This window comes from Cervus elaphus, chromosome 6 (genome assembly GCF_910594005.1).
Source record: "Cervus elaphus chromosome 6, mCerEla1.1, whole genome shotgun sequence".
Classification (NCBI taxonomy): Eukaryota; Metazoa; Chordata; class Mammalia; order Artiodactyla; family Cervidae; genus Cervus; species Cervus elaphus.
In genome coordinates, this window is record NC_057820.1 from 12799847 (window position 1) to 12824288 (window position 24442).

The window sequence follows — 24442 nt, forward strand, 5'->3', positions numbered from 1 at the left end:
GAGTCTTTGTTGCTGCATAGGCTTTTCTCCAGCTATGGAGAGGGGGAGCTAACCTCCAGTTGCTCTGTGTGGTTTCTCATTGTGGTAGCTGGTCTTGGTGTGGAGCACTGGCTCTAGGGAGTGTGTGTCCGATAGCTGTGACTCCCAACTTCTAGAGCACAGACTAAATAGTTGTGGCATATGGGCTTAGTTGCTCTGTGGCATGTGAGATCTTCCCAAATCAGGGATTGAACCTATGTCTCTTGCACTGTCAGGTGGATTCTTTAACACTGATCCACCAGGGCAGTCCTGCCCTTTATCTTTTGAATGAGCCTTTAATTTTAGGGAAGGAAATTTCCACTTTGTGAACCCTGCATACCTCTGCCGTGCAGAACCAGAATTCAGTTTTCCCAGCTTCCCTTGCAGCTAGGACAAAGGACGTCACCTAGATCCCACCAGTGAGAAGCAACTAAAGCAGATTTGGCTTCAGAAGAGAGATTGATGGTCACGGTGCACCTTCCATTCAGCATTCCAATGCCGGTGCCAAGAATCAGTGGGATTGGGCCTGCAGCCTGCTCAGCGGGGAGCTATGATCTTGGTTACTGGCTGCATCATGCCCTATTCGATTCTCTGGCCATCCCAGGGCTTGTGTAAGCTAATGAAAATCCTTTAATACTATCCCTTTATGTGTATGTGACTTAGGACTCATTTAGCTGTTTGCAACTTAGAATCCTAATTATGCACTTGTCTGTAAGTGTAACTTTCTCACCTCTAGCCACTACCATTCCTGTGTATTTCAAAGATTTGTGTAAATACAATAATACACGCTAAAGCCATCTGAAAGCAGCTAGGTGCAGTTAGCATGGAGGCTGTGTTTATTTTATTTCCCACTCAATGCCCAGCACTTAGCATTTAGCTTATTTCCCATGAAGGCCCAGCACTTAGCATTTACTGGTTGGAATATAGTAAGTGCTCAATGAATGTTGGCTGGAAAAAAACGCTCAAATCATCACAACTTACAGGGGTAATCACCATCATCAACATCCCACTCCTTCTCCACACAGCAGGCCCCTTATGGTTCTGATTATGAGGATTGCGTGCCTCTGAAGTCAGAAAATAAACTCCAGAATTGCCTACCAGACTAGAAGACGAGGCTGTTTCCTGATGACTAATCAAGTGGACCTGAACAAGTTGGATCAGGTTCTGCCAGCAGCAATTCATATATGGATAGAAGGAACTCAAGCTTGTGCTGCTGCTATTTTGAGACAAAGTTTCCAAAATTCCAGCTGACAGTCATAGAAATATTGTTTTATAATTATATATTAAATACCAATGCAAGACGGCATTGTAAATTGCATGCTATAGGTCTCTAGCAAGAGTTTGAATGTATCTCGTTGAAGTTGGTATTTTGATGGACTAGAGCACAGTCTCCCAGCACTGACACTGTTGACATTTGAGAGGGATATTTTTTTTCCTTGGGGGCTGTCCTGTGCATTGTAGAATGTTTAGCAGCATCCCTGGTTCCTACCCATTTGGTGCCCATAGCACTGCTTTTCCCCTACTCCAGTCATGAACATCAAAAATGTCTCCAGACATTGCCAAATTTCCCCTGGGTGGGAATCACCCTGATTGAGAACTCCTGGGCTAGAGCAATATTTCTCAAGCTAAAATCAGCATCTATGCACCTGTATGGAGCCCTTGGTAGACAACAGGCCCTCTGTTGGGTACTCTGCTTTGAATTTCACAATAACACTATGAAAGTGAGAGTCATTCGGTCATGTCCGACTCTTTGCTATCCCATGGACAGTAGCCTGCCAGTCTCCTCTATCCATGGAGTTCTCCAGGCCAGAATACTGGAGTGGGTAGCCATTCCCTTCTCCAGGGGATCTCCCTGACCCAGGAATTGAACCGGGGTCTCCTGCATTGCAGGTGGAATCTTACCAGCTGAGCTACCAGGGAAGCCCTTGGTAGCTTCCATTCTAACACTAAGACAGGAAAAATTATCCCCATTTCACCAATGAGGAAATTGAAAGGAAACCTGTTTGAGCATAATGACTGGATGTATAAACGAGTGGTCCAACAGCCACAGTGGGTTCTAATCACAATCAGCTCTTGTTGCTCACGGGCTGGAACTTTGACCCCTCCAGAACTCCAGGTTCATTGCTAATCAATCTCAATTACCCTGCAGACAAAGGAAGTGTACCTACAGTGAGGATGCCTTGAGCACTCTGAGAACTGGCTCTGACAGATGATGTTCCCCAAAGCAAATCAGGAACTCCTGATGGTGCTGAAGTCGGTGGAGAAAAAGGTAGTTCTTTTTTTAGAGATTAGCTCTGGAGATACTCAAAGATTAAAATGTCACCATGTTTCAGCCTGTTTCAGCTTCCATGGCTCTGCTTTTCTTTACCCTTTTCGCCCTTTATCCTATACCCATTGCCCCCTTTCCTGCATTGACTTCTGAGGGTTGGTATGTGGACTTGTTCATTTCTGTACCCACTGGTGCCTGGCATGTAAGAAGTACATGTTTGTTGGGTGAATGAGTGAATAACTGAAAGGGGGCAGAACAGAGTTAAGGGGGTGAGTGTGTGTTATATCTCCTTGATCCCTCTTAGAATCTCCCTTCCCTATCCTTTATTTGGAAGGCACTCGGTTAAGATGATGCCAGTCACTTCCATGTTCCCAAATGAGCCTCAGTTCTGAGAAGCATTAGGATGGAATTTTAGTATTGGAAGAATACTTAGACATGATCTCATCCACAGCCAGTCTGGTTCATGAATTATCTCGATCACATTCCTGATATGCCCATTAAGCCCATTCATTTGTTCATTCATTCTCTCACTTGCTGGCCCTCTGTTATGTGTCCATTTGCTCTGGATGTAAGGGAAGATGATGATCTTGGCATTTATCCAATCTGTAATAGTTAAATACTGGGCTAAACTGCTGCACCAAAGATACAATGATAACTATGGTGGTTAACTATGATAGTATGTTATGGAAATCAACCCTGAATATTCATTGGAAGGACTGATGCTAAAACTGAAGCTCCAATACTTTGGCCACCTGATGCAAAGAGTCAACTCATTGGAAAAGACCCTGATGCTGGGAAAGACTGAAAGCACAAGGAGAAAGGGGCGGTAGAGGATGAAATGTTTAGACAGCATCACCGATTCAATGGATACGAATTTGAGCAAACTCCAGATCAAACCAGTCAATCCTAAAGGTAATCAACTCTGAATATTCACTAGAAGGACTGATGCTGAAGCTGAAACTCCAATACTTTGGTCACCTGATGCGAAGAGCTGACTCATTGGAAAAGACCCTGATGCTGGGAAAGATTGAGGGCAGGAGGAGAAGGGGATGGCAGAAGTGTTTAGATGGCATCACTGACTCAATGGATGTGAATTTGAGCAAACTCCAACAGATGATGAAGGACAGGGAAGCCGGGCATGCTGCAGTCCATGGGGTTGCAAAGAGTTGGACACAACTGAGCGACTGAACAATAGCCAGGAGATAATGAAGGACAGAGGAGCCTGGTGTGCTGTAGTCCATGGGGTTGCAAAGAGTCAGACACGACTTAGCGATTTAGCAACAAAATCCTCTCTTAACGGTCCAGAGGTCAGAAGGGTGTTAGGGCAGGAAGTCCAAGGTCAGAAGGGTGTTCTGTCTGAGGTTATCCAGGCTCCTTCCCTCTGGTTAGTCTGTTCCTTCCTAGGGCGTGGTCCTCTCCTGCAGTGTGGAAGCAGCCCGTCCACCCTTATGTCCCTATCACAGCCTACACAGGAGTGAACAGTCACTATACACATCATTTCTCACATCCCATTTGCTGGAATTTAGTCACGTGGCCACTTCTACTTCCAAAGGAAGCTGGGATATACAGTCTCTAGCCAGGTAGTCATGTGCTCAGCTAAAATTAGATTCTGCGCATATTCTGTTTTTAAAAGGAAAGAAGGGACAAATCAATAACAAAGATCAGGTGGTAGTCTTTGCCACACAGCCCAACTCCTTTATTCTTTTAGTTTTACAGATAAGGAAACTGAGGCCCAGAGAGGAGAAGTAGCTTATCTGAGGTCTCATAATGAGGTAGTGACAATAGAATTTTTAAAATCTGTCTCCTGCCCCCTAAGTCATACTTAGGGCATACACCTTCCATCTCAATACATGGTGCCTTTTATTATTAGTACTACTTCATGTGGCTTCTTATGTAGACTAAAAAAACCCATGCAACCTAAAAGTTGACGGTTATGTTTTATTCGGTGGAGAAAACTGAGGACTTGAGCCTGGAGCACAGCATTTCAGATAGCTCTGAGTGACTGATCCAAAGAGGCAAGTGGGGAGCCCGGGTTTATACGAGTTTTTACATAAAAGACAAGATAGTCAAAAAATCAAAAGATTACTATTAGCTAGAGAAAACAAGGTATCTCAAGGTAAGGAATTTAGCGTTTTTATATATATGGGAAGATACAAGATCCTGGGTTCATTGAAATCTTTCTTTTGAAATATTACTCAGCCATAGAAAGGAATGAAATTGTGCCATTTGCAGAGACATGGATGAACCTAGAGACTGTCATACAATGTGAAGTAAGTCAGAAAGAGAAAAACAAGTATAGTATAGTATAATATCACTTATATGTGCAATCTAGAAAAATGGTACAGATGAAATTATTTGCAAAGCAGAAATAGAGACAGAGACATAGAGAACAAATTCATGGATACCAAAGGGAGAAGAGAGGGACAGGATGAACTGGGAGATTCAGTTCAGTTCAGTTGCTCAGTCATTTCTGACTCTTTGTGACCCCATGGACTGCAGAATGCCAGGCTTCTCTGTCCACCATCAACTCCCAGAGCTTGCTCAAACTCATGTCCATTGAGTCAGTGATGTCATCCAACCATCATCCTCTGTCGTCCCCTTCTCCTCCTTCAATCTTTTCCAGCATCAGGATATTTTTTCCAGTGAGTCAGTTCTTCACATCTGGTGGCCAAAATATTGGGGTTTCAGCTTCAACCATCAGCCAGTCCAGTGAATATTCAGGACTGATTTCCTTTAGGATGGACTGGTTAGATTTCCTTGCAGTCCAAGGGACTCTCAAGAGTCTTCTCCAACACCACAGTGCAAAAGCATCAATTCTTTGGTGCACAGCTTTCTATATAGTCCAACTCTCACATCCATATATGACTACTGGAAAAACCAGAGCTTTGATTAGATGGACCTTTGTTGGCAAAGTAATGTCTCTGCTTTTTAATATGCTGTCTAGTTGGTCATAGTTTTTCTTCCAAGGAGCAAGCGTCTTTCAATTTCATGGCTGCAGTCACCATCTGCAGTGATTTTGGAGCCCCCAAAAATAAAGTCTGCCACTATTTCCACTGTTTCCCCTTCTATTTGCCATTAAGTGATGGGACCAGATGCCATGATCTTAGTTTTCTGAATGTTGAGTTTTAAGCCAATTCTTCCACTCTCCTCTTTCACTTTCATGAAGAGGCTCTTTAGTTCTTCTTCACTTTCTGCCATAAGGGTGGTATCATCTGCGTTATCTGAAGTTATTGATATTTCTCCTGGCAAACTTGATTCCAGTTTGTGCTTCATCCTGCCTGGCATTTCACATGATGTACTCTGCATATAAGTTAAATAAGCAGGGTAACAATATACAGCCTTGATGTACTCCTTTCCCTATTTGGAACTAGTCTTTTGTTCCATGTCCATTTCTAACTGTTGCTTCTTGACCTGCATACAGATTTCTCAGGAGGCAGATAAGATGGTCTTGAATTCCCATCTCTTCAAGAAGCAGAAGATATTAAAATATTAAGAAGAGGTGGCAAGAATGCACAGAAGAACTATACAAAAAAGATCTTCATAACCAGATAACCACGATGATGTGATCGCTCACCTAGAGCCAGACATCCTGGAATTTGAAGTCAAGTGGGTCTTAGGAAGCATCACTAAAAACAAAGCTAGTAGAGGTGATGGAATTCCAGTTGCACTACTGCAAATCCTAAAAGATGATGCTGTGAAAGTGCTGCAGTTAATATGCCAGGCAATTTGGGAAACTCAACAGTGGCCACAGGACTAGATAAGGTCAGTTTTCATTCCAATCCCAAAGAAAGGCAATGCCAAAGAATGTTCAAACTACCGCACAATTGCACTCATCTCACACGCTAGCAAAGTAATGCTCAAAATTCTCCAACTGAGGCTTCACCAGTACGTGAACTGTGAACTTCCAGGTGTTCAAGCTGGATTTACAAAAGGCAGAGGAACCAGAGATCAAATTGTCAACAACTGTTGGATCATCGAATTGGGAGATTGGGATTGAGATATATACACTATATATAGTATGTATAACAGAGATAATTAATGAGCACCTACTGTGTATAGCACAGGGAGCCCTACTCAGTGCTCTGTGGGGACCTCAATGGGAAGGAAATCTAAAAAAGAGGGGTTATATGTATATGCATGGCTGATTCACTTTGCTGTACAGTAGAAACGAACACAACTTTGTAAAGAAACTATACTCCAATAAAAATGAATAAAAAACAAAGCAGAACATAAAAAGAAAGTATTCCTTTGATATGCACCTCAGCTATCTGGGGTCAGTATCCTGTGTTTTTTCATCCTGAGTTTCCTCAGGGTACTCAGGCTGGGAGGAGGGCACTACAATTGGATGATTCAGGGGGATGGCAAATATCACGTTTCCATCCTGAGTTCCCTAAGAGCTCACCAACAACATCCAGAGTGGCTGTAGTGGCTGATGGCTGCAACATCACTGATGTTGTTTACTGATATGGCAGGCGACATTTTTAGTTCACAACTATTCTACAGATCAGTGATTCTCTGTCCTTTTTTTCAGAAGAGGAAGACTTGGGGAACTTTTTAAGGAACAATGAAAGACTTTTATTCTTTCCCCACTAAAATACTGAAACATGCTTTCATGGGCATGCACACACATACATAAGTCCACGCAAGTTCAAGTGCAGTTTACGGTATTCATTCCTTTAAGCCCCTAAGAACCCTTGTCAATCCAGGGGGGAACACTGTGTTACACATTCCGTGGATGGTGCTTTTGGCAGCTACTAAACCTTCCTCCTGACCCAGCCTGGTTCACGTTACAGCTAGAATTTCCCTCCAACACTTAATTAATTTGAGGTCAGCATGGAGCTACTATGCAAGTTGTTTTAATAAAAGAATGAGGAGCTCAGAATTGCTGGGCTACCAAGTTGCAAACTAGGGAAGTTTTATCATGCCAGGGAAAGCAGTTACACCGCCACAGTAGCTAGTGACAGACCCTTATTTTAAGTAAGCTATTGTGCACAGACACACTCACCCACAAAGGCTCTTAACAATAAAAGGTTAGTCTTTGAAGTTACCATTTAAAAAAAATTTTTAGGGAGGTTTTGCTACCCGAGTGAAATGATTTTCAACAACGAATTGGCTGTACAAACCATTCCTTATCTTGGCATGCCACAAAACAGCCTTTCTTACTTTTTTTTCTTTATAATGTACAATGCTGCCAAACAGAACATATTGAAAAAGAATGCAAGCAGACGGTATTTACTCTAAGTGAACCAGAATCAAGTTTTAAATAAAATAGGCTTAACAGAAACGATAACAAAATCTGATCTAGCAGATTCAAAAAAAACCAAAAAAATGGCTTGGCACAGAAGATATCCTACCCCAGAGAATTACATGAGCCTCCTCAGCATGATCGTGCTACATAAAATTACAGGTTAAAACTGCTGGAGTTTATAGCTTTAAATGCAAGTCTGGTGAATGCTTAATCATTCTCTCTGTGATAGGAGCAGCAGCCCCGAGAATCTACTCATGAAAATTGAAGTCAGAAAAAGCATCCCAGTTCTTATTTTCTGTGCCTCTATTTGGGATTCGAGACGCAACACAGAATCATCTACTCAATCCCTTGTCAGATTCATAGGAGCAGCTCTAGACTATAACTTCCCTGGTCCATCCACAGTTAACCTTCTGTGGACAGAAGACAGATCCACTCAGGGCAGAGAAGCAGACGGCTTTTAGTTTATTGATTTATTTTGCAGAGAGTCAAAAGATCACACAAAGCCTTACCAGCACGTGAGCCAGGCAAGAGGGCCAGACCTGTAAGCAGGCTTTGTCTCAAACACAGCTAACATCAAGTAGCTCAGCCACTCTCATTCAGGAGGCTGGGTGACACCCCACATTATTCAGGAGAAAGAAGAGTGAGGTGTAATACTTCCTTCAGAATAATTCAGCTGGCGGGACCTGACTGATTCCTGCAGCCACGAAGAGTCATGATGAGAGTTTCTGGAGGCTTCCCAGCCTCAGCTCTCTGCTAGGGAGAGCAGAGTGGTAGACAAGAGCGCACCACCTTGTCATCCACACCCCATTTCCACATCTGGAGATCCTCCTGGTTGGAAATGAGTCTTGGTGGGGAAGCTGGGATGGTCAGATTAAATGCCTGACTCTGTCTCCTTGACAAAAGACCTCACCCAGACCCGGTAGGAGAATGGAGTTCTCATCTGTCTTCTTTTGGCAGAGGGCTTCTGACCAGGACCCTGTCCTTCAGTGGACAAGGGTCCACTGAAATTTCCTCTATCTCAGTCTTTCCTAAAAGCACCTGAAAAATCATTTTTGGTAAAGAATATTTTATGGAGCTGTAAGTAGGAAGAATTAAGAGCTGAGCCTTCTATGTGGAATGAAAACATAAACTTCTACTTAGCTTTGAAGCATATATACTATGTATTAGCCTTAGTTATGCATGTGGATTCACTTATATCTCTCATAAATCTAGAGTTGTGTAGCTCACATAATCCTTGGGACAAATGATAATTTTATAGATGATGAGACACAGAGAAGAACCACAAATCCTCTGCTGTGCCTCCAGGACACCCTGGACAGCCTTTTTTCATGGGAGGTGGCAGGAAGCATTTTTTACTTGCTGGTCTCCTGAATGCTCTAGCCCAGCATCTAATACAAAAGACAAGCTCAGGGCATGCGAATTAAAGGACTAAATGACAAGAGGGAAGAAGTCTTTTGCCAGAAGCTGTTTGGACATCACCTCTAACCAAGGTTTTATTAGGTATACTTCATGTGTTGAGGGATTCCCAGGTGGCTCAGTGGTAAAGAATCCATCTGCCAGTGTAGGAGATGGGGGTTTGATCACTAAGTTAGGAAGATTCCCTGGAGGAGGAAATGGCAACCCACTCCAGTATTCTTGCTTGGAAAATTTAATGGACAGAGGAGCCTGGAGGGGTACAGTCTGTGGGGTTGCAAAGAATCGGACATGACTGAGCGACTAAGCATAGCAACAAAAGACAGAGGAGAAGGTGACATAAGGAGACAGAAGGCTGCGTGTAGATGGCAGCAAGGCTGGGGTCCTACAGCCTTGAGGCAAGGAGGCAGTCCCTGGAACCATCAGAAGCAGGAAGAAGTCTGTAACCAAGCCCCACCTCAGAGACTCCAGAGGGAATCCACTGTGCAGACAACTTCATTTCATATTTCTGAACTCCAGGACAGTGAGGAAATATACGTCTGCTGCTTTAAGACACCAAGTTCATGATAACTTTTTACCATAGCCGTCGGTGGCAACGGTGGCATTCAGGGCAAGCTATTTGACCCTCTGAGCTTCTTTTTATCCAAAATAAAGGACTTTGGATCCCCTGCAAAATGGGGATTTCCTAGCACCGCCTCTTGACACATAGTAACTTAGTGATGAACCATGAAACATGCCTTACAAAATCAGGTGTGGATTAGTGTCCACAAGTTTTTTTCAAAGTGAAAATATTTCTCATTGTTTTTGCTGATTATTAAAATATTAGTCATACATAAAATATATAAAACTACTTTAAAAAGAAGGTTAAAATGATCTGAATTTCACAACCACTATTCCCTACACCGTTTCTTTAAGATCTGATACCTATGTTTGAACTGTGGATTGAAACCTTCACCACTTTGCAACCATTCGGACTCGCCTTTAATCTCTATGCTTCTGTGCCTGTCAGTACAGGGGTGATGGTCAAGCCCACCGGCCAGGTTTGCTGTGAGGATTAAAAGGGGTGATCCATGAAAAGCACTGGAAGTGACAGGCCTGGAATAATATCTATAAATGGGAGAGGATCCAGGGAAGAGTTTGCTTGGAGGGCCACGATTCCTGCAAACGGCTGGCATGGGGCTGGCACCCAGAAAGCGCTCCATACGATGCGTCACAGATGTCATCCTGAACACCCCTGTGCTCCGACACTGCTCCAGCCTCCTGGAACAGCCGAAATCCTCCTTACTAGGCTTCAGTAATTTGCCCAGCCACCCCCTTTCCCTCCCACATGGCTGATTCCTTCTTGTCCTTCTGGTCTCAGCTCACACGCCATCTCCTTCCAGTTGGCTTCTCTGAATGTGGATAAGGAAGAGCAAATCTGACTCCATCTTGGATCTGTTTCCTTTACTTTAACCTTTGTGTTCTATTGCTTTTGCTACCAGTTAAGAATGTTGAGACTTCCCTGTGGTTAAGAATCTATGCCTGCACTGCAGGGGGTGCGGGTTCAATCCCTGGTCAGGGAATTAAGATCCCACATGCCACACCGCCGTAGGCAAAAATATATATATAATATTGCCTCTAGCATGAGATATACAGAATAGCCCCTTCTCAAGGCCCTGATCTTTCGAGGTATAACACTTTTCTGTTTATACAGAGATAAAAAGTTGCAGAACAAGGACTAACATTTGCCATGTTGGAGGTTTACAGAAACACTGTGGCCTGACCTAGTGGGTAACTGCAAGAACAAAGGATTCTGACACCAGGCACTTTGGAACAACCAACCACACCCCTTCCCCTTTTAGTAAAAGAGAAGCCTGAATTGTAACTTGGGAAAGATGAAGGTTCTTTTTAGACAACAGTCCACTATCATCTTGGTCTGCTGGCTTTCCAAATAAAGTCCCTACTCCTTTCCCCAACAATTTGTCTCCTGATTTATCGGCCTGTCTCGTGGCGAGCAGCACAAACTTGGACTCGATGACCGATGAGGGGCCTCCCTGTGGGTGTTGCCCTTGTCCTGCACCAGCCTTCTAAACTTCAACTTCACAGATCCTGTGTTACTCATCACAGGGTCTGTCTTTAGCACCCACCACAGGACCTGGCCCACAGTAAGTGTTCAGAAAACGCTTGTTCAACAAAGGAGGAAGTTCGGTCAGTTCAGTTGCTCAGTGGTATCTGATTCTTTGTGACCCCATGAACTGCAGCACGCCAGGCATCCCTGTTCATCACCAACTCCTGGAGCTTGCTCAAACTCATGTCCATGGAGTCGGTGATGCCATCCAAACATCTCGTTCTCTGTCGTCCCCTTCTTGAACAAGTGCTCATGACTTCTTTCCGCAGGACCCTGCACCTGCCCAGACTCTCAGAACTGGGACAGCTGCTTCCTGTGTTCCCACAGCCTCCCAGGCTTCCTTCCACACCGCACAGGCTGCAGTTACAGCCTTTGCATGCATGACTGTTAATTGAATATCCGTATTCATCAGCTTTTTCCGTGATAATGCTGTGGAACAATGCTTCCCCCCAATCTCAGTGGTTTACAAGAGCACTTATTTTTCTTGCTTGTGAGCTTGTAGCTGTTGAAGCAGTCAACATGGGTTGGAAAAGAATTTCCAGACACAGAGCATTTCAGAAGGGAGCGAGTTTATTAAGAACAAAGAGCAGAGATAAAGTGGGCACTGTGAGCGCAGTGGGCTGGCCTCTTGACAGACCACGGAGAGTTGATAGCCTTTCTGGGTTAGTAGGCAATTTTAATAGCCTTGGGACAAAGAAAATCCCTGCTGGAAAGCTGGCATTAGGTGACTGCTTACGGTGCTATAGGGTGACCACAGAGGTGGGCATTTTTGCCTAATATTGGGTGAAAAAGCCTGCTGGTGCTGATCAGGGGGGCTCCTGGCAATGGCTACAAAGGGGTTCAGTCAGCTTTGGAGGTGACCGTGGTTCTGGACTCGATGCAAACCACACCTCACACCTGTGGCCCTGGGGCAGGACCCAGCAGTAGCTCTGCTTCAGGACACATGTGGGGTTCAGCGTGCCCCTTGGGGTTCAGAGGCTACCCAAGGCCCGCTCTTCTCATGGTGGATGGCAGAAGGACAAGAGAGCTGAAACATGTGACATCTTAGACTGTCACTCAGAACCCGTACACCCTCACTTCCTCCCAGAGACCAGTGGCCAAACTAAGTTCAGTGGCATGCTCCATGTCAGTGGTCAGAAAGTAAGAAATGGCCCCTTATCCCAGTGAACCACGTCAAGGACAGGGAGAGAAGGGAGAACCGTGAGACCAGAGTACAATTTACACCATAGCTCCTTATGGAGGATAGTAACTAACACCTGTGTTGTATTTATTGTGTTCCAGGTAGCGACATCATTTATTCTGCATAACAACCCTAGGAAGGGTGAAAATACTGTTATTATCATACCCATTTTATGGGTGAACAAACTGAGGCCAGCAGAGGTTAAGTAATTTACCCAAGTTAGCCTGCTAGAGAGTGTCAAAGTGGGGTGAAATCTGGGAGGAACAGGACCCAGGGCTCATGCCTGTCACCACCCCTCCTCCTGCCTTGATCTGGGGGCTGTACCTGCTTTATCTTGGTTCATTATATTGCTCGCTATAGCCTGGTCACTCAGCCAATGCTTGTCAGCAAAATGCTGCTGCTGTGGCTGCTAAGTCGCTCCAGTCGTGTCCAACCCTGTGTGACCCCATAGACAGCAGCCCACCAGGTTCCACTGGTCCTGGGATTCTCCAGGCAAGAACACTGGAGTGGGTTGCCATTTCCTTCTCCAATACATGAAAGTGAAAAGTGAAAGTGAGGTCGCTCAGCGATCCTATGGACTGCAGCCTACCAGGCTCCTCCGTCCACGGGATTTTCCAGGCAAGAGTACTGGAGTGGGTTACCATTGCCTTCTCCGTCAGCAGAATGAAAAGCAAGAAATATTTATTCATCGTTGTTATGTGCCTGGGCCCTGTTACCCACTTTTATAAATATGATGTGATAGAATCCTCATAGCAACGCTGGGGAGTTAATACCAACCTCCCCATTTTACGGATGAGAACTCGAAGTTGGAACGCACAGAGGCTGTAAGTGGTGGAAGCAGGTCTGTGAATGAGGCTTGTCTGACCCATGAGGCCTAGTGGTTTGGGCCAGTCCTGAAACTTTGGCTGGATGGGGCTGGCTCCCAGGGTTCACTCACCTCCCATCGTCTCCGGGAGGTTTCTTCTGATGTTAGAGAACCATCTCAGCCATCCATAGTCTCCTTCTCCCCCTCGTCTCCCAGAGAGAGAGAGAGAGAGAGAAACAGGCAAAACTTGGGGGTTGGGAGAAAGGATGGGGAAGTAAAAGAACCGCTGCTTTCTATTAATACGAAGCACAGATGGTGGCTGAAGACGCCCAGTAGATGGCAGGATGTGGCCAACGATCCTGGCTGCCTGGCGCGCTGGGCCGGCCGGACTGCACCGCGCGGGGGACCTGCGGGTCCCTCTGAGAGTCCGCGCTCGCCCCAGGAGAGCCTTGAAGCTCACGCATCGCACCCCCGTCCCTTTTGCTAACCTGCTTTAGTTCCGTTTCAGGGGACTCCCGAGGCCCACGCGCAGCCAGCCCTAGGGAGAATGATTTGGGGGCAAACTCCACCCCCTTTGGGACTCAGTTTCCCCCGTAGAATGCAGGGGAGAAACGGTCCGAGAGGGTCCAGACTACGTTCACTCATTAAACATTTATAAAACACCAAGAGGAAACGCGTCTGCGGCAGAACTGCCCGGGACTCTGCTCAAGTGGGCAAATAAGGTCAAAGGGGCGTCCGAGGGGCTCCCTCCGCAGCCAGCGCCGACTAACCGAAGAGCTCCTTTATCCCTAAACCTCAGTCTACCCGACTCTAAAATGGGTAACACTGGTTTTTGGAGGTGACAGAGGATTGCGCTTCTAAAGCGTTTGGTTGGGGCCGGGCGCACACTAGATGGCTCACGACTTGCTTAACGCCGGGAGGTGAGCGCCCGACTCCTCCGGGCGGACCCGGCGCTCAGCTCCGGTGCCCGCGTCTACTCCCAGAGCCGTTCGCCCGCAGCGCCCGCCGCGCCCCCTCCTCCAGGCCGCCCTCGGGGTTGCGCTCGCGCGCCTCCTCTGCGCAGCCCGCGCCCATCGCCTCCTTCCCCTCCTGCTCCTCCTCCTCTTCCCGCCCCGGCTCCGGTCTCCAGCGAGGAGCGCGGCTCCGTTTGGCCCGGCACAGGGAGCTCCCTCGTTCCCGGGTGGGTGCGGGCGCCTGGAACCCGGCCCGGAGGACACGCTAGCGTGGCCCGGGCGCGGCGCGAACGCCGGGAGAGCGCCGCCGGGGGCGGGGGGACGCCCCGGAGGAGGGGGCGCGGTTCCCGCCCCTGCGCGGCGCTCTGCCCCCTCCGGCTCGGCGCGCGGCGGCAGCCGGGACTGGACGCTCGCGGCTCATCCGCACCCCGCGCGGCGCGCCCCGCATCCCGGCGGCCGGGCATGTAGCAGCGGCAGCCGCCGCGGCGGAATATGGGCGGGAACCACTCCCACAAGCCCCCGGTGTTTGACGAGAATGAGGAAGGTAAGAGGGCTTCGGTCGGGCAGCCCTCCTTCCCCCGTTACCCTCGGCTGAGCGCGGGCTGCGCGCCCGACCCGTGCCGGGCGCGGGGCTTTCCTCCGAGGCAACAACTCCTCTCTGTCGGCGCCCCTTAGCGGGGCCCGGGAGACGGCGCCCAGCGCGGGCCGGGCGCGGATTCCTAGGGAAAGGAGAGCGCCGAGGCTTCACTTGGGGAGGCAGCAGGGGGGAGCGGACTATGGGGGCGAGCCCGGATGTTACCCGGGCTCCGGGGAAGCCGAGGTCCCCCTTCAGAAGACGGCGGCTGCAGGAGGCGGCGTGTGTGTGCGCGCGCGTGTGTGAGCGCGCGCGCGTGTGTGTACTATGCATTTGGTCTGGTGCACGGGCAGGTTCCATGCCGCCCTCCTCATTCGCCCAGGACAATCTGGGGAAACTTTTCCCGGTTAAACTCTTGAGGCCGGGCGGAAAGCGTCCCGCTGTTGGCCGCCTCCCAGGTGAAAGAGTGTTGTAGGCGGTCCAACCTCGTCGAAACTCCAGACCTGGGTTCCTGCGGCTCAGGTCGGTAGAGCTTGGTGTTTGGACCAGCAGAACCCCTTTCCCAGCGCTGTGTGTCTGTGGGGCAACTTCCTTAACCTCTCTGAAACCTTCCTTTCTTCATCTAGGAGATGAGACTTATGATAACCGCCCTCTACCTTAGGGGACTGTTTGAAGCTTAACCACTGGTAATGCACGTTTGAAGTGCCTTGTAAATAGAATCAGTACCGAGCTCTGCACAGGGTGCTGTTTATCTGGTAACTCTGCCTGTGAAAGCTCTGTTTCCTATTGCACCGGTTTCTCCAGCCTCAGGTGCCCTCTGTAAGAGCCAGAACTCCTGAGCACATTTCATGTACCAGACACTGTTCTAGGCTTTATATGTCCTCACTCAGGTCTCACGGCAGCTCTAGGAGGTGGGTACCTTTGTTGTTCCATTTTAGAGGTGAAGGGATGTGTCACAGCTGGCTTGGAGGCTGGACACTCTTGCCCTGGAGACAGTAGGCTTTTGGGCACTGGTCATGGTCTCTAGATCTTCCAAGGTTGTACATGCATGCATGCTCAGTTGTGTCCGACTCTTTGCAACCCTATGGACTGTAGCCTGCCAGGCTCCTCTGTCCATGGAATATTCCAGGCAAGAATACTGGAGTGGGTTGCTATGCCCTCCTCCAGGGAATCTTCCTGACCCAGGAATCGAACCCATTTCCCTTGCATCTCCTGCATTGGCAGATGGATTTTTTACCATAGTGCTGCCTGGGAAGTCCGAGATTGTGGATGGGAGTCAAATGCTCACCCCACAGTTCCTCTGAGAAGAATACCTGAGTTTGGTCAGTGTAATTGAATCAGGCCCATCTGGCCTTTTCTTACAGGAGTTCCCAGTCTGGTGGCACTGAAGACCGTCCGTGGTGCTAAGGGCTGTAAGTGGGGCCAGTGTAGGATTTGGGGGCCCAGGAAGGATTGATCCCTTCCTGTTTGTTATTCTGGAGCACAGGAAGGTGGGAAGCCAGGAGTGGACAGAGAACAGGTAGACAGGTGGGTGGGGGAGGCTCTCCTGTGTTCCGGGAAGCATTTGGACACCGTGTAGCTGAACTCTCCCCAACCAAGCTCACAATAACCCTCCACTGCTCTATGGAAGGCAAAGTGATCTCGACACGGTATATAAATGTGTGCTCTGCTAGGAACATCCTGCTTGGGGTGGATGTGGGGTAGGCCTGTTCCTCTGGGAGCCTTTTTGTCCTGTGAGGTTACATTCAGAGCTGCTCAGACCCTGTGAGAAGATACAAACTCATTGACAGATGGAGAGGATGAACTTGGGTCAAAACCTTTCTCTTTTCAACAAGTCAAAGGTTTCCTGTCTATTTTGGGGAAGGGACCAATACTGGTCTGCTCAGGCTGCTATTAATATAACAAGATACCCCAGATGCTTAAACATTAGAATCTGCTGCTGGTGGTGGCTTAAACAACAGAAATTTATTTTCTCACTGTTTTGGAGGCTGGAAGTCCAAGACCAGGGTGCCTTCGGGGTGGGTTTCTGGCGAGGGCTCTCTTCCTGGCTGGTAGACAGCCTCCTCCTTGGGTCCTCACATGGCCTTCCTCTGTGCGCTCGGGAGACAGAGATCTCTGGTTGCTCTTCCTCCTCTTATGAGAACGCCAATCCCACAGGATTAGGGCCCCACCCTTACAACATCACTGACTGTTAATTATCTCCTTAGAAGTCCTCTCCAAATATAGTCATATTGAAGGCTGGAGCTTCAGCATCTGAAGTTTGGTGGGGACACAGTTTAGCCTATAGCAGGATACTTGGATAAAGGCCATGGACTCCTTTCCAGAGAATAGCACACACTTTTATCACTCCTGATTTTAGAGGTTCATGGTACTAGCCTGGGTCAAAGGTAATTCAGATAATTTTCTTCATGTCTTTCTCTTTTATTTACAGAGGAAATTTGCCTCCCTTATGTTGACAACTGTCATTTTTCTTTATCCCGGAAACTTTGCTTTAAAATATTTATTGGCAAAATAGTTATATCTAGCAGAGCCACCTTTTGATTTTCCTGCTATTCCTCATTCCAAAAGTGGTCAGGCTCAAGGTCAACTGGTTAAAACGCAAGGTTAGGCCTGTCATTTTGCCAGTTTCAAGTTCAGTGAAACATTAACTTGCTTGGTTTTTTGCCAGTCTATTTCTCAACACCTGTGCAAGTAACACACTGTTATTTGCTGCCAATTGATTCATTTATTTCATAGGCATTTACTGATCATCTTTTCTGCACTCACCCCTGTGCTGGGCAACAGGACTACGAGGAAGGTGGAGGCAAGGTTCTAACCCTCAGGGAGCTTGCAGGGCAGATAGATAGCCAGGATGATGCAAGGAGCTCAAGGGACTTTGGTATCCTGCAAGAGGGACCCTAACCCTGGGAAAAGGAAGAGGGGTCAGAGAGGACTTCGTCTTAGGCTAAGCCTTGCAGAAATGGTAGGAGTTCCCAGGAAGGAGAGGTTGGTAGAGAGAGGAAGGGTATTTCAGAGGGATGGAACAGAATATGCAAAGGCAGATGGTAAAGAGTAAACATGGCTCGCTGGGGAGATCGTAGGAACTTTAGTATTCCTGCAGTGTGGCGTGTGAGGAGGGAAGCCTCAGGCATTTGAGTGCTGGGCTGACCTTAAAGGACCCAGTGGCCCTGTGTTTGGAATTGACCTTCCGGGCACCTGTGGTCATGTAAGAATTTTAAACAGGGCAGTGACGTGGTCCTGCCAAAGAACATGCTCTCCCAAACTAGAGTTGTTGGGTGGTTGAAGATGCAGACACCTCCTCAACCAGAACAAACCTGGTTTGTAAGTAATTTAAAGCTAAACTCTAACTGGAAATTTGCCATTGCATCATTGTACCGTAACCGTCTTGTATCCAGGTAATATTAACAACTCTAGCTTAGTGATGCACTGTGTGGACTGCTTTTCATACCTAATTGGGAATCATTATCACAGCTCAGCCAGGGAGGTCTCAGCACCGGCATTTTACTAGAGGGGTTACACAGCCCTCCGGAAAACTCCCTAGGGTCCCATGGCCTGTGTGGGAATGGACTCACCCCCAGGCCTGTTTACTCCAGCGTCTGGGACCTGACATTGTTCCCTGTGCCACCTCTGGAGGCTTACAGGGAAATTCACCTCTCATGGATATGCAGGGCCGATGCAGAATGAGACTAGCACCTGGATCACAACATGATAGGGGTCTCTTTATGCAAATGTCTATAGGAAGATAGTAGCAATACACCTTGAATGCACTTGATCATTTACAGTAATCAGCTACCATCTTCCAAAAACATTTTGTTGAGCAGTCATATCATAATACACATTCTGGGAATGAAAGCAAAATCATCTCCCTTTCTAGATTTGTGGCAAAATTGTTTTTAGGTTTTATTTTATTTTTTTCCTTTACTCTCCTTATCTCTGTCTAGAAGTTTTTACATAAGGGTACACTTGTCACAATAAAATGACTTCTGCTTTTTCTCTTGGCATCACATTTTAAATAGTTTATGTTGTTATAATGTCTTCAAAGTTAATATTTTAATGGGCTGTAATACTCTATCTGATGGAATTGTCATAATTTACATAAATCTTTTCTTGTTAGACATGCAGGCTGTTGTCAGTTTTTCACCTTTATAAGTAAGTTGATTGAAAATTTTCTACATAAAGCATTTCTCTCTTTTTAAGCGACTTCCTTAAAATTAGATGCAAGGAGTGAGATTATTAGATCAAAAGAATTGGATGCTTTCTAGGATTTCAGAAACATGTTCTTAAATTATATTTCCAAAGGGTTTTTAAAAAATCAATGTTGTATCAACTTATGGCCTGCACCTACGTTTGAAGGTATTGATTTTATAACCTTGTAACCAGCTTTGGGTATTCTCATTTTAGATTTTCAGGAGTTAAAGGGACATTTAAAAGGAAATGTTGTTTCTGTATAATTATTGGGCCAGGTAACTTTGCATGCAGCCTAGAACATGAAAATATCTTCTTTGTTTAAATACATATACGACAAAAGTTGTTTTTCTCTGTGCATGTTCAGATGATAAAGGCAATTAAAAAAATCACTCCCTGGAGATGCAATCATGCTTCACTGAGACAGTCTTTTTAACCCGGGGTGTCCTTGTCATTGTGATTCACAAAGTGACTGAGATCTCTAGTGCTGCAGGATTCACTTCCAACTTTGTCTTCAGTCTTATCGCACTGGAGCAAGCTCACTTACGTTATACATTGCTTTCCGTCCTTGTATTAATACCAGTTATGGCTTGTGCAAAAGGTGGAAGTGAAAAATGTTCTGAGAAGCCTCAGAATTGCTCTGAATGAGCTTTGCTCTCATAATGTGGGGAGATGCCGTGTAAGGGATGTGGGCTTTTGGGCTTGGCGTCCCTATGTGTACCGGGCATGTGTGTGTCTAACCCGGGAGTCTAAGGTGTGAAAATTACATTTGAAGATCTATGCGTCATTTAAAAATTCATTTTGATTCCTCTTGTACTTGGGGGATTAAGAAAATGGCCATAAATCAATCTGAGAGGTTAAGTAGAAGTGAATTGTAGGATGCATTTATACCTTTCAGCCCTCCTAGAAAGTAAGTATGGATTTCATAAGGATAAACCACGTTTCAATCATCTCTATAAAATCAGACAAATGTGTACATACAATTGGATTTCATTGACTCTAAGGCACACATTTCCCCATGTTTTAATATTTCTGAAATTGGGATGTGCTTTATGATGACTGCTGATCATGGTGGTACTTGTGATATGGTTTTATTATTTGCATCTGTTGTTCATAATTGTTCCTACTAACATACATAAAAGGTCTAAAGGAGCTCTTTCAAGGGATGTGAAAGAATCATACCATCGGCTAACTGGCAGCATTTCTTCTTTCTTGGTGGCATGTAAAATGAGTGTATTTAATGTGTATGGAATCTGAAAGCAGATGGAATAGGGCGTGCCAGCCTCCATCAGCTACAAGTGACCGAAAAGCAGCGTGAGTTCCTTTGAAAGCAGTTAATTGGCTCTGGTTCCCTCTCAATGCTACTATTCTGGTCCAAGCCAGGGTCACCTCTCTTGCTTAGGTTATAACAATCACCTCCTTACTGTTCCCCTTCCTCCTTTCAGTGGCACCTTCATGTAGCAACTCGAGTGATGCTGTTAATATGGGCATCATTTTTTCATGCATTTGTCTCCTAAGGAGTTATAAAGAGTTGCAAAGAGTCAGATACGACAACAGCCACCACAACAAGGAGTTAAAATCTCCTTAAAGTTGGGATGTGGTGTGATTGACTCGCGGTTGTGTTCCCAAGGCTCAGAAGAGCATCTGGCACATAATAGATGCCGAATACACTTTTAATGGATGGATGAGTGAATAAATGAATGGAGGTGAAAATCTCATCAGTTATGGCTGGACCAGGTTCCTGAATAATATCATCAGAAATCTTCCTTCTTGAATTCTCTCCTCTGTGAGGCTCCAAGTGGGCTTTCTCCCCATGGTGGGGGGGACCCTTTCCACCCCCAAGCTCAGAGCCTGACAGCTCCAAGTGCAGGAAAGGGAGTATCTTTTTCACCATCATTGCAGAAAACACCCTAGGGTTAGTTCTGATGGATTCTGATGAGGTCCTAGGTCAAGACTGTGAACAGGGAGGATCTAACTGGTTGAGCTAGATCATGTATCCACCCTTGGATTCAGGGGGTGGCATTGGTTCTCTTTGAGACATTTGGATTAAGAAGACTAAAAAAAAAAACTCTTTCTTTTGTATTAGATTATAGCCAATTAACAATGTTGTGATGATTTCAAGTGGACAGCAAAAGGACTCAGCCATACATATATATGTATCCATTGTCCCTCAAATCGGCCCCCCCCCCGCCCCAATCCAGGCTGCCGCATAACATTGAGCAGAGTTCCCTGCTACCAGTAAATCCTTGTTGGATATCCATTTTAAATATACCATGTCTGCATGTCCATCCCAAACTCTCCAACTATCCCTTCCCCACATCCTTCCCCCCAACCCCAGCCACCATAAGTTCATTCTCTGAGTCTGTGAATCTCTCTCTGTTTCGTAAGTATATTCATTTCTATCATTTTCTTTTAGATTCCACATGTAAGGTAGGTCATACGATATTTTTCCTTCTCTGTCTGATTTACTTCACTCAGTATGACACTCTCTAGTTCCATCCACGTTGTTGCAAGTAGCATTATTTCATTCTTTTTAATGGCTGAGTAATACTCCATTGTTTATATGTACCACATCTTCTTTTGGATTAAGATTTATGAAGACTATTCTCAATGGATATTGGAGTATCAACAGAAGAAGAGAAGTGGGTCCTGGGGCAGGCAGGTAAATACAAACAGAAGCATCTACACCTATTTAGTGCCTATTTAGTGCCTATTATTTTTCTGTTCCGTGAAATATGGTTTGGAAGTCTTTGGCTTGTCATATTTCGTTGCTTGTTTGGTTGCATGTCGACTTCTGCACTAGACTTCCTAAAGAGCAGCAATTCTTTCCTTTTCAACTTTGTGTTTGCAAGGCCTCAAAAGGGGCCAGTGAAGGCCCTTGGCCACTCTTTGTTGATTGAGAGATGAGAGTAAGCACTTACTGGGGGCCAATTTCTTACATTCTTCTGGGTCCAGAAGCTATTGGGAAACAAATGGGTAAATTCCAGACCTATTATTAATGAAGTTAGTTTGGAAAACTGACTTGGATTGGAGTCTAGAAAGGTCTTTCTATTCTTGTCCCTTAATTTCAACCTTGACACTTTCTTGGGCAGAGAACTGTCTGTAAAGTTTGCTCTGGGACTGTAATTCTCAATTTCAAAGAACTGCCATGAAATTTCTAAAAAAATGGCAACCTGTAGTGATCAATGGATATCAGACTCTTGTATAAGGTGATTTGGGCTATCATTTTTCTTCCCTTTGAGTCAGAATGCAGAGTTTTCCCCTACTGCTTTCTGGGTGAGACAAACTTCCTGCTTTATGGGACATAAAAGGATGGGTTGAGTGGAGATGGCTCTCAGGATATGACCTGGAGTGAATAGGGTGTTAAGATGGTGACAGGATGGATTTGTGTTGAGTCTTGAGAGAAGCATTTGAATGCCTTGAGAGAAAAAGGATCAGTATTTTAGGAGGATCAAACAGCCTAAGCTAGCACTGAGCTAAGGCATTTTCCTGAGAGAATTGGAAGGAACAAAATATTCTTAGCAATAGTCAGTTGTCCAAAATCTGGACTCTGAGCAATTGCAGACAGAGACAGAGAAATTGTCCTACAGGGAACAGTGAGGGTCTTGATCATCAAAAAAGTAAGAGAGTTCCAGAAAAACATCTATTTCTGCTTTAATGATTATGTCAAAGACTTTGACTGTGTGGATCACAATAAACTGTGGAAAATTCCTAAAGAGATGGGAATACCAGATCACCTGACTTGCCTCTTGAGAAATCTGTATGCAGGTCAGGAAGCAGCAGTTAGAACTGGACTTGGAACAACAGACTGGTTCCAAATAGGAAAAGGAGTACGTCAAAGCTGTATATTGTCACCCTACTTATTTAACTTACATGCAGAGTACATCATGAGAAATGCTGGGCTGGAGGAAGCACAAGCTGGAATCAAGATTGCCGGGAGAAATACCAATAACCTCAGATATGCAGATGACACCACCCTTATGGCAGAAAGTGAAGAACTAAAGAGCCTCTTGATGAAAGTGAAAGAGGAGAGTGAAAAAGTTGGCTTAAAGCTCAACATTCGGAAAACTAAGATCATGGCATCCGATCCCATAACTTCATGGCAAATAGATGGGGAAACAGTGGGAACTGTGGCTGACTTTATTTTTCTGGGCTCCAAAATCACTGCAGATGGTGATTTCAGCCATGAAATTAAAAGACGCTTATTCCTTGGAAGGAAAGTTATGACCAACCTAGACAGCATATTAAAAAGCAGAGACATTATTTTGCCAACAAAGGTCCATCTAGTTAAGGCTATGGTTTTTCCAGTAGTCATGTATGGATGTGAGAGTTGGAGGATAAAGAAAGCTGAGCACTGAAGAATTGATGCTTTTGAACTGTGGTGTTGGAGAAGACTCTTGAGAGTCCCTTGGACTGCAAGGAGATCCAACCAGTCCATCCTAAAGGAGATCAGTCCTGGGTGTTCATTGGAAGGACTGATATTGAAGCTGAAACTCCAATAGTTTGGCCACCTGATGCAAAGAGCTGACTCATTGGAAAAGACCCTGATGCTGGGAAAGATTGAGGGCAGGAGGAGAAGGGGATGACAGAGGATGAGATGGTTGGATGGCATCACCGACTCAACGGACATGGGTTTGGGTGGACTCCAGGAGTTAGTGATGGACAGGGAGGCCTGGCATGCTGCAGTCCATGGGGTTGCAAAGAGTTGGACACGACTGAGCAACTGAACTGAACTGAACTGACGCCCTAAAGGGATATTCTCCTGCAAGCAATAACGGGACAACCAGTTCAGGGTACCAGAACTACCCAAGAAGAGAAAACCAGGCTCCTTCTCCAGAGGTCATTCTCTTAGCCAGAGCCAACCAAGGAAAAGGTGGAGAGCGATGTTGTTACCGATTCTGGAAGCTGACTCTTTTCAGCACTTGGTTTTTATGACCTCCTCTGAGTATCCTTATTCCTTGAGGATTCTAGCCTCTGGACATCTCTCCATCTGTGAAGTCAGGAATATAAAGGCCCCAATACTCTGGATGTGGGGCTTTAGCACTGTTCACCCATATTCTATCCCTCTTTATTTCCTTGCAGACAAAGAGTTACCCTTCCCTGTCCCCTTGAAGTTATGTGGTACCATGTGGCTCGCTTGGGTCACTGTGAGCAGAGGTGATGCGTGTCAGTCACATCTTGGGTAAAGTGTTGATGAACTGGATGTCACTTCGTATGTCCCTAGCTCTGGGCAATCATGATGTTCTGGGTGGTGGAACTTACTTCAGCTTGGCTCCCAGAGTGAGTGCAACTTGAGACGGAGGCCATACCAGTCACCAACTCACCTGACCTGGGATATGGCATCATTGAGACAGGAACTTCAGCTTTTTGAAGTCACTGAAATTCGGGGCTGCTTGTTACTGCAGCGTCACTGAGGCTTTTCTCCCTTTGTTGAGATAATATGTGGATTTTCTCCTGTTTCTTTTTTTGGCCATGCCATGCGGCTTGTAGAACATTCATTCCCCAATGTGATGTGTTCAGTAGTGTCCGACTCTTTGCAGCCCCATGGACTGTAGCCTGCCAGGCTCCTGTGTCCATGGAATTTTCCAGGCAAGAATGCTGGAGCAGGTACCCCAATCAGGGATCAAACCTGTTCCCCCAGCAATGGAAGCCTGGAGTCCTAACCACTGGACTACCAGGGAATTCCCTCC

General features: G+C 46.0%; 1 protein-coding gene across 2 annotated transcripts in view; it reads left to right on the top strand.

Moving 5' to 3' along the window:
- Positions 1-14164: 14164 nt before the first annotated feature.
- Positions 14165-24442, top strand: part of STK32B (serine/threonine kinase 32B) — a 373746-nt gene continuing 363468 nt past the window's right edge. For both annotated transcript variants that reach the window (XM_043906203.1, XM_043906205.1), the window contains exon 1: positions 14165-14537. In XM_043906203.1, the coding sequence (XP_043762138.1) occupies positions 14486-14537 (52 nt within the window). In that variant the 5' untranslated portion in view covers positions 14165-14485. The remainder of the gene's footprint in view (positions 14538-24442) is intronic.